The following is an 11,067-nucleotide window of genomic DNA, read 5'->3' as shown; positions in this document are numbered from 1 at the left end:
CTAACTTTTTTCTTGAACTTTTTTGAGTTGAGCACAAAAGGTGGAGAAAAATCAGGAAGATTTCTTGACGAGTCTTTCAACATTGTTTCTGCTAAACATACAATGTCGTATTTTCTATACAAACTACTAAACAAGAGGCCCATGGGCCACAACGCTCACCTGAATAACTTTGGTTCTGCTGTTCTTCACCAGACGATCTTTTTGTAATACTTATTGTGGCCCCGCCCTACCCACGGGGGTCATGATTTTAACAATTTAAAATCTACACTACCCCAGGATGTTTCCATATAAGTTTCAGCTTTACTGGCCAAGAGGTTCTTGAGGAGAAATTTTTTAAAGATTTTTCCTATACATTTCAATGTAAAAATTGGATTCCCTATTGTGGTCCTGCCCTACCCCCCAGGGGTCAAGATTTGAATAGTTTAGAATTTACGCTGCCCCAGGATGCTTCTACAAAAGTCTTAGCTTTTCTGACCAAGTGGTTCTTGAGATGATTTTTTCTATATATTTCAATGTACAATTTGGATTCCCTATTGTGGCCCCGCCCTACCCCCCAGGGGTCAAGATTTGAATAGTTTAGAATTTACGCTGCCCCAGGATGCTTCTACAAAAGCCTTAGCTTTTCTGACCAAGTGGTTCTTGAGAAGATGATTTTTTCTATATATTTCAATGTAAAATTTGGATTCCCTATTGTGGCCCCGCCCTTCCCCCGGGGGTCATGATTTTAACAATTTAGAATTTACACTACCCCAGCATGCTTCCACATAAGTTTCAGTTTTTCTGGCCCAGTGGTTCTTGAGAAGAAGATTTTTAAAGATTTTTTCTATGTATTTCAATGTAAAACTTGGATTCCCTATTGTGGCCCCATCCTTCCCCCGGGGGTCATGATTTTAACAATTTAGAATCTACACTACCCCAGGATGCTTCCACATAAGTTTCAGCTTTTCTGGCCCAGTGGTTCTTGAGTAGAAGATTTTTAAAGATTTTTTTCTATGTATTTCAATGTAAAACTTGGATTCCCTATTGTGGACCCACCCTTCCCCGGGGGGTCATGATTTTAACAATTTAGAATCTACACTACCCCAGGATGCTTCCACATAAGTTTCAGCTTTTCTGGCCCAGTGGTTCTTGAGAAGAAGATTTTTTAATGACCCCATGATATTTTTGTCTTTTCTTGATTATCTCCCCTTGTAAGGGGGTTTGGTCCTTTATTTTAAGAATTCAAACTCCCCTTCACTCAAGGATGCTTTGTACCAAATTTGGTTAAAATTGGCCCAGTGGTTCTTGAGAAGAAGTTGAAAATGTGAAAAGTTTACAGACAGACGGACGGACAACGGGTGATCAGAAAAGCTCACTTGAGCTTTCAGCTCAGGTGAGCTAAAAAGTCATCACTTAATTTGTCATCATTTAGACCATGGACATTCCAATATGCAATATCAAGTGATAACATGTGGAAAAACAGCAAAAATTATTTATAAATTAATTAATAAAATTAATTAATGAAATAATTATCAAAAATTTATATTCAAGAAATCGTTACGACTCCGCCAATGAAGATAATACATACTTTTATTTAATGTAATTACATAAAGTTGCAGATAGAATGTTGACCATTCCTGCAATTGAAAGAAAAATACTGGTTTTGAAATTTGAAAGTTAAATGCAGTCATCCTTTTTTCGTTTTACAGTACTGCAAAGAAATGTTAACTTATAGAAGTAAACCAGTCTAAGATATATAAAAAAAAAAGAAAGATTTGCAAAACAGACACGTAGTTTTGAAAAAGAGAGCAAGATATTCAAAGAAAAAAAAATTGTCCAACTTCTTTCATCACCAAATTTTATTCATACAGTACCACATTGTCTGATTTGACTATGCTGCAACAACAATTGGGGGTGGGGGGAAACCAGCCTTTCAATGAATGTTTTCAATAGTAAAAAGTAATGTTTGGAAAAAAGTAGGGGGGGTCAAGCCCCCCCCCCCCCCCCCCCCCCCCCCGATACTACATGCCTGCACAATGTTATGATTAGATATTAAATATACATTTTGTTCTGATTTCCGGTCCATCATCTACATGTACCGGTATATACCCGGTAACATAATTACCCATTTCACTACGAACAACAAGAAATTGTTTTACTTTAATAGAACATTTATTCAACAATTTTTGGCATTTCACACTTTGTGATTATCATGGCACAAGTGAAAAAAATCTTGCAGAAAAATATCAAAATGGGACGTTGAAGACATGAACTACTACATATAAAAAGGAAAACATTTAATGCAAAACTGCAATCACATTTGAAATCTTCACTAAGCCCCACTTTCTGTAATCATCTCTGTAGGAATTTTCTATTAACGATCTTTGGCACAAGGTCAGGACACACCCTCAGGTCATAAGTAATCTTTCTGTAAAGTATGTGTGTCAAATGTTTCTTTGTTAGAAATTTACGGTCAGATATGAATTATAAACATTCTCTGCTAGTGGCCTAGAACTTTTCCAGATGACATTGAGTTCAGGACCACAATATCATCAGATCATAAAAAATCTTTGTGAAAAATATGAACTTCCTCTATTATAAATTTTTTCCTGCCAGTGGCCTTGACCTTGCCAAAATAACCTTAGATTAAGATCAAGAAACACCCTCAGGTCTTAAGCAATCTTTTTTTTTTAAGTATGAACTACCAATGTTTCTGTTTATATGAAGTTATGGTCCAGACATGATTGCTAAGACAGAGGCAGACAGACAAGGTGATTTCAATATATCTAACCCAACCTTTGTTGCAGGGGTATAAAAACATCCATCTAGGTTTTTCCTCAGATTTTCTTTCAGATATCTGCTTCTTTTATTTGAGTTCCATTCTTTCTCCAAAAAAGCAGATCTAATTCTTTTTAAATATAGTGGAGGAATGAGCTTGATGAAATATGACATATATACTTTTTTGATTTTGAACTTCATAATAAATGTCCCAGTCTTTTCATCCTCAGATATACATAATTAACAATTAAAGTTGCTAAAACTAGTACTCAACAACAATTTTCAAAATGTCATTTTTCACATAGAGAATCAGGATAAACAATCAAATTAACATGAAATCTTAGAAATGCTTCCCTCAACTGTAAATAAACTCATCAGCTGTAATATCCTGGCTGAAAATGCTCAAAAAATATTTACGGTAGCAAAACATCTGAATAAAATTCCAAATTTTTTCACAAGCTTGGGTTTTTTGTTCAGTGAAAACAAAATACTAAATATCTCATTGTTGTGGATAAAATGTTGTGCCCTTGCAATATATCTCACTTATGAATTTCTACAATCAAGAAGACAAAGTCTCATACCAAACCACTTCTTTAGTAGCTAGTGTACATCCCTAGATGCAACATCTATGCAAGTTTGGTCTTGATAGAATGAATGGTTTACTTAGGAATGGACCTGCTCCAAAAATCTAACATGTTCAACCACCAAGATAAAGTTAGATCCAGCACCTGAAGCCTGTCTGGTAGTGTGCATCCCTAGATGCCATACACACCTGTATGCAAGTTTAGTCACCATATGGCTTATTGGAATAAACCTGCTACAAGAACACTCATAAAAAAATGTACGTCAGATTTAGCATCCAAAGAAAGTCTGGTTAGAGTGCATTCCTACACGCATCATTCTTGCAAGTTACTAGTAAGTCACCATATGGTTTATAGTTACTTGGGAATGGACCTACTCCAAAAACTTAAACCTGTTCAATCATCCAGAAAATGCAGGTTACATCCAGCATGCAAAGCAATTCTGGTAGTGTGCAGACCTAGATACATCATGCATGTTTAGTGACCACAGTGCTTATAGTTACTTGGAAATGAACTTTCTTCAAAAACCTATTTGATCATCCAGAAAATGTAGGCACATCTAGCAAAGCAAAGCAACTGGTAGTGTGCATTCCTAGATCCATCATCCAAATTTAATCACCATAACACCTATAGTTACTTGGGATTGGGCCTGCACCAAAAACTTTAACCTGTTCACTCATTCTGGAATAGGTAGGACAGATTAAGCATCTGAAGCAAGTCTGGTAGTGTGCATCCCTAGATGCATCATTATTGTGAGTTTAAACTCTATAGGGCATAAACATTCAAAGGTAAAAAGTATTTCTATACTTTTAAATTTTACTATCTAATACTTTAAAAACCTTCTATTTTGAAAATTTCACCAAAAAATTGTTATTTATTGTTTTTATAATGAAATTTTCACAAATTATGCAGAATTTATTTCAGATCTATGATAAAAGTAATTCTACCTGTTATTTCTAGTATTTTAATGTGGATCTAAGAATCAGTTCTAAGTTGAATTTTGATTAATAGAAATTTATATGCATAAGATGAAGCTCAAACAAAGTCCTTGCATCAAGATTATCCCCGTTGAATGCTAAAAACTGTAATAGCTAACTAAATACCTGTAACAGTATCAGCTTTATATCTAGACAATGGTGCATGATTTGAAAAAAAAATTATAGCTATAGCTGCCATAGAAATATTTTAGCAATGTTTTTAAAACATTTATCAGTTTTTAATGAATTACATGTATATAGTAAAAATTAACCATGCAGAAATATTTTTCACCCTTTTGTGTAGTTACTTGGGAATGAGACTTGCTTCTAAAACTTTAACCTGCTCCAAAACATTACCAGTAACTTGGGTCATTCTTTTGGATCATATTGGCTGAAAATGCAACATCTGAAACCTGTTACAATGAAAGATTCTAGATGCATCTTTCATTTAACTCTGATCGATATAGTGCATAGAGTTGCTTGGAAAAAATATAGTATAAGCTCTCCCTGACCTTGTCGAGGTGAGCTAAAAATAGTACAATATTTAGTTTAAAATAAATATTGTTAACAGATGTGAAACTCATTAAGCGATGAAATGTTATACTTAAAATGGGATACAATAATGAAAAAAAAATTTTTTTTAATGTAAATGGGCAAAATATTTACCCAGTTGGACAATTGTAATGTCTAAAATTCAAAGAGGAATCTATATTTGTAGATTTGGTCTTAAAAGACAGGAATATACATTGAAACTTGTCTAATGCAGATATTGGATATTCCGAAATCTTGTCTAATACAATGGAAACTTTAAGTTCCTTTCAGTAAATTCAATTGTTTAAGATGTTGTCTAATTGAAAATGTTGCCTAATCGGGCCAATTTCTTTGGAACCAGTGGTATCCAGATTAGACAAGTTTTACTGTACATGTATTTCTGTTAAACTTAAAATTTAATTTTTTAATGTTTAAAAAAATTTAATCTGATGAAATAATAAGCAGATAAAAAGAAAATATTAGAAATACAATGCCCCACAGTTTGCCAAGGACTTGGACAAGTTAACTTGGTCTACATCAGAATACATTCAGGGCTACTCTGTTTTTCCTACAGAAGATGAAGTCCTGTTATAAGTTTCTACCATAGAATTTCGTATAGAATTCATTAATTCAGGAATATCGTCTTTGGTCCGACCGGCAGTGGAAACTGGAGGGAGGCAAGTGATGGTGATTTTTCCTGTAAAAAAAGTCATGTTTAACTTATCTGATACATGTAGTTCTATAAGATGCTTTTAGTTTTAGCCTATACTGTACTCATAAAATAATGAGAAATCAAAAATCCTGTTTGGAAATTCTGACCTGTTGAGTATTGAAAACTGCACGTGCATGCTTGCATGTTTGCATGCATGCCTCTGTGTGCGTGTATGTGTGTGGAGGGAGCAAGATATTTGAAGAAAAAAAAACTGAACTAAAGATTGTACTGCACTCTTATTGCTAGAGGACAAGGTATGCTAAATGCCAAATTTGACTCCATACCAGACCCCTACCAGTGAAACTGGAGGAGACTATAGGTTGTCTCCAAGTCTGTCTACCCATCCATCTGTCCCTCTGTTTGTCAGACTGTCTCACTTGGTTTTCTGCACTTTTTTCTATGCACTTGCAGATATTCCACTGATTATTGTTATGCAAGGTCTGCCTTGATGAATTACACAATATGTTTGCATTTCATTCTGCTTCGATGATTTTTGAATGAATTACTGCCTTTGTAATTTTTCATGAAGAACCACATTTCACTTTCTGGTAGGGGACTAGTACTGCTAATTCAATATTCTCAAAATGTATATTTGACATTAAAATCAAAAGACATACAGTTAAAAATGTTAGTTTATTACATGTATTAAAAACCTTAATTCATGATGCTTGTTTGAAACCAGCATTTATTTTGATACAAAGCAGACATAGAGGCCACAAGGGTGTAGTACCGGTAAGTTAACAAATACATGTATTCCTAAATTCTGATGAATTCATATTAGATATGTTTTACTTCTAAAAACACAGAGTGCAGGCTAGGCTATTTGAGATTTTTATATACAAGATGTACCTAACACTAGAGCATGAAATTTCAACATTTGATAGATTGGCTACCTTGCATTTTGTGTGTTCTGAGATTAAATATGACTGAAAGTTGATGAAAATGTGAATTGAAATTTAAAAAAAAAAGAAGAAAATGAGAAAATTTGTGAGCATTTAAAATCAAGGTTAATTTGAAACAAGGATGATCACGCATTTTATATTATAAACTACTGCTTCAATCTGAGAGACACCAAAAAACAAGGTCCAAAAGGGGCCTTTAGCCTGCCTCATTCTTCATGTTGTACTTAGAGCTTTAAACTTAGTAGTGAATACATACACAACTTACCAGATTTAAAAATTTTCTTTTCTTTGCTGTAGATGGATTTATATGATGAAAAAACAACAGGAACAATTGGCACCTTTGAGAAAAATATTCAATTTAAGATCCTTTAATATACTTTAACCACCCAAGTTATCCTTTTAACAATCAGTTTTTTTCTTGTCTTGTTATTTCTTTATAAAGATATAGTATACATAAGAATAAATTTTGATATACACCTGAGATTGAACTGCTATGTGAAAGGCTCCTTTTTTAAATGCCAACATAGAACCATTACGATTTCTAGTACCTTCTGGGAAAACAAACACTTTTAACTGAAACCATAAAATAGGAAAATAAATGTGCAAGTTAATATTTAAAAAAAACAACTTTAAATTAACATTTAAATAATGAATTCAGTCCTATGTTGGGCATCTGGTAGGATTTCATTTTTTTTTTCTTTTTGATTTTTGTCATCAGGCTGACTAGGAGAAGGGGGTTTTGAGTTAAGTTTATTGCTTGGGTTAAGGTCAAGCATTCACAATACCACGAGTCACATTCAGTAAAATATTTTCAAAGAATGATGCAATAGAGACTACATGACTGCCCACCTTTTTGGAGTGTATTTGATCAACTACTGCATTCATTTGTTGGACAGCTTTAGCATGATCATGTCTATCTAAAAACACCCCATCACAAAGATAACAGGCAAGTCCAAACACTCCCATGTACATCAGAGATCGCTTGCCCACAGCTGTACAATGATATCGCCAATCCCATAGTTCCATTAAACCTGAGGAAAAAAATATCCAGTTAATGATTACTGTATATATGGGTATTTCTGATACATACATACATACAAGATAATTTTTTGTGATATAGGTTAATTTATAAGAATGTATATGATGTGTAATGGTACATATGGTCAGGGGTTCAAAATTCCTCAAGCCCGACGTCCCGGACTAACAAATTCCGGATCAGGACTCGGCATTTAGAATCGCAAAAAGTCCTGGGACTAGGCAATGTTTCTTGTTTATCTTTTATTTAAGTTAAGAAAAAAGTTCGTAAAACTAAAAATAAAGCAAATTCTCAAATGTATTGAATAAAAATGTGGATTTTTTGGCGTTAATATACCCACAAAACATTACGAACGTCTCAAAAATACAATCCGTCTTTTTATGTTTCGTTGCGGTTAGACACCTGCTTTTACGCAATTTCTCATGTTTCCTCCCATATGACATGAGTTTGTTAAATTTTGGTCTTACCAGTAAGGGAACGAGAAATATAAGACCCCGTGAGGAACATGAAGCTGGGGATCAAAATAACAATTCCAAAGACGGAACCTATGACAAGAAGAGAGTTCGCGAATTCCAAAGCCACTGGCGTGATGATAGGCCGTGGCTTGATTACAATGACGATACGAAAACGATGTTTTGTTCATTTTGTCAAAGTTTTCCGATATTTAATGATGGTTTAAGTAAATATGATTTTATCTATCATGAAAATATGGACTCAGAAATTTCTTCCTCGGACTTAACTAAAATTTACTCTTTAAGTCCTGGACTTGACCATGATAAAAAAAATTTTGAACCCCTGATGGTATATATATATTAGGGAAAGGGTGAATTTTAAGTTTTCAGAACTGTGTCCAATCCCACTGTATTAATCATTACAATAAATATGTTCAAATTTAACATTTTTGCATCTTAACAAAAGGCATCTGAAACATAATATAAGTAAAGAATTGCCTGACTTACCTAATAAATCTAAACCACTCTGATGGTTCACAAGAACCACTAAAGGCTTATCATTCATTAAATATTCTTTGCCGTGAGTCTCAAATTCCCAGCCATAGAGGTACTTCAATTTGTGAAGGGACCAAATGGCAAACCTGTGAAAAATTTGCAATTGACTTTAAAGATTTTCTTATTAATGATGTTTCACATGTGAAGTATATAGTAAAATCATTAGCAAGATGTCACATTTTTAGTATATGCTCATACAAATCCATAGGTCAAAGTATTTAGAACTTTGCAAAAGGAAATTAGCATTTTAATCCAAGCAAATACATAATTTCAGGCCATATCAAAGAAAATATATAAAAATTAGAATAAAAATTAAAAAAAAGATTAAACAAATTATATCATTATGATAATGAAAAATTATCTTATTATACTAACTTACTAAGTAGTAAGTAGTACATAAGAACAAGACTATTCTTTGTCAGCACATCTCTGTTAATATGCCCCTTAAGAAAGCCACTAATTTTTATTAGAGTGTCTACATGCCCCCTTGAAAAAAAGGGGCCTACTGATTTGCACCTGTTTGTCAGTCAGTAATGTTGTTGGTAATTGGAACATTGATTGGTTTGTAGACCAAGTGTTCTTCATTCAGTATCTTGAGAACCCTTTGTTTGACTGACATCAAACTTTGTGTACTGGTTTCCCCTTAGGAGTTGATTACCCTAACTGATTTTGAGGTCACAAGGTCAACTCAAGACAATTATTTTACATGGAAGATTGTCTGGTCAAAATTCTTGACTGTCAAGCTTGGTACATTGGTTCTCTGAGTAGATGACCCCTATTGATTGTGAGTGACAAGCCTGAAGGTCAAAGGTTAAGGGTCAGAATGGACTAAAAAGAGTCGCTTCAAACTTCTTGGGCATATCTGCTATGTTAAAAAGTTAGTTCCCACATGCATAAATATATAACAACATTATGTACGAAAATGACATCTGTCCAAGAATGGTGAAATCTAGTACTAAGTTATAAATGTAGAAACCAAAAGCGGATACCGATTCATCTAACTGCTCAATTTAGTTCATAGATGCCACCATTCGTAACATTTTTGAAATTTTTGTGTTTTGTGAATTTATTTCAACATAGTTAATGGATCTGAAAAGTTTGAACCAAATCTGTTTTGCGATAAGGAGAATATCAACAAAAAACTTTAATCCGAGAGATCGGGAGGACTAGATTTACCATTTGCCATATATAGACTGTTAAAATCTCACATCAGTCTCTTTACACTGGTTCCCCCTAATATATACCGTCCATTGTCTTGTTTTGTGGCGTTTAATCGACAAGTCATGAATGACTTAGGCCATCTTTAAAAAATTGTTTGGTTGCCCTCTCCCGACTGACTGGCTAAAAATGGCCCGATTCAAAACTTTTTTCTAACCTCCAGTAAGCAATTATTTTTTTTATGCATTATTGAAAATATATTTTGAAAACTCAGCATTGATGCTGAAATTTTCAAGGAAAACAAAATTTCCACCTACCTACCAACCCAATTTTTTCATCCTGGGTCGGGAGAGGGCAAGTAAACATTATTTTAAAGGTGGCCTTACCCACTGATTAACGATTTTAGACTTAAACTGACTCAGATTTACCTAAAATTTTCACTGCTTTTAGGTCTGCATGTGAACAAAATCCATAGAACTGTTATAGTGGATATAATCGTCAAAACCAGAAGATATACTCCATATTTCGCATAATATCTGAATGTGTTGCTTGTTAAATAAAGAATTATAGAAATAACTGAACACCAAAGAAAAACCTGAAGCATTTTAGAAGACAGAATAACGTATTTCAAAGTCACGAATCGAATGTTTACAAAGTTAACCCGGAAAATGTTGAAACACTATAAATGTTAAAACCGGATCATTTTCTAATCTAAGCAAGGTACAATGTAAGAGCTTCTGTGTGAAGCTACAGTGTATTGCACAAAGCATTGCAGATACCTATTGACATGATCTGTTTCAAAGGTTCAGTTAATGTTTCCTCTTAAATATTTCCATTTAAAGTGCATGTGCCTTCACAAAAAATGTTTAAATAAACACTAAACTGCATTATATACCAAGAGGGCTCGTGGCGCAATGGATAACGCGTCTGACTACGGATCAGAAGATTCCAGGTTCGAATCCTGGCGAGCTCGAAATTTTTTTTTTCTTGGTGAAGGGCATAATCATACCTAGACACGACACACTTGCATCGTTGTTTTGTTTAGAATTTAGAATTTCTTATTTTATTAGCACATTACGTTTGTTATTTAGAATATGAGCCACCATGGTCACAAGGTGGGAAAATGGAGAGTATTCTCTATGGCATTCATCAGAGTTCATATTGTAATTGAAGAATCGAAGAAACGTCCTAAGTGTTTGGAGCGCATTGAGCATACAGGCCCGTAGCAACGGTTTTAAAAGGGGGAGGCAACCCCCCAAAATTTAATTCGACAAACCAACGTAAATTTTCCAAACTCGAAAATCCTAAATATATACATTTGTGGTATCTCTCTATTATATAAACATACAGAGAGCAAATACCTTAATTCATACCTGTGTGAAGTTTTTCGAAGGTCATAGGTCATT

At 34.0% G+C, this 11,067-nt stretch overlaps 1 protein-coding gene and 1 non-coding gene across 2 annotated transcripts; one reads left to right on the top strand and one right to left on the bottom strand.

The window, feature by feature from the left end:
- Nucleotides 1–2,129: 2,129 nt before the first annotated feature.
- On the bottom strand, nt 2,130–10,308 carry LOC133173424 (1-acyl-sn-glycerol-3-phosphate acyltransferase alpha-like). The gene is made up of 6 exons (XM_061308409.1): nt 10,090–10,308; nt 8,456–8,589; nt 7,310–7,491; nt 6,938–7,033; nt 6,726–6,798; nt 2,130–5,543 (listed from the first exon to the last, which is right to left on the bottom strand). Exons 1-6 carry the CDS (start codon nt 10,263–10,265, stop codon nt 5,401–5,403), a joined length of 804 nt encoding a protein of 267 aa, XP_061164393.1. The 5' UTR covers nt 10,266–10,308; the 3' UTR covers nt 2,130–5,400.
- A 253-nt stretch (nt 10,309–10,561) lies between these two features.
- Trnar-acg (transfer RNA arginine (anticodon ACG)) lies at nt 10,562–10,634 on the top strand. Its single transcript has one exon. It is a non-coding gene; the product is annotated as a tRNA-Arg (tRNA).
- Nucleotides 10,635–11,067: the final 433 nt, after the last annotated feature.

The sequence above is a fragment of the Saccostrea echinata genome, unplaced genomic scaffold (assembly GCF_033153115.1).
Source record: "Saccostrea echinata isolate AGI-Se365-2 ecotype Australia unplaced genomic scaffold, CSIRO_AGI_Sech_v1 ptg000056l, whole genome shotgun sequence".
In the NCBI taxonomy this organism is placed as follows: Eukaryota; Metazoa; Mollusca; class Bivalvia; order Ostreida; family Ostreidae; genus Saccostrea; species Saccostrea echinata.
Note: the sequence above shows the minus strand (reverse complement) of the source record. Positions and strands in the feature narration are given on the sequence as shown.

Coding starts and splice junctions, on each gene's coding strand:
- LOC133173424 (XM_061308409.1), bottom strand. CDS start 10,265: ATGCTTCAGGTTTTTCTTTGGTGTTCAGTTATTTCTATAATTCTTTAT. Junction 7,034..7,309: donor ATCAAATACACTCCAAAAAG/GTGGGCAGTCAT, acceptor TTATGGTTTCAG/TTAAAAGTGTTTGTTTTCCC. Junction 5,544..6,725: donor AAAGAAAATTTTTAAATCTG/GTAAGTTGTGTA, acceptor CTTTTTTTACAG/GAAAAATCACCATCACTTGC.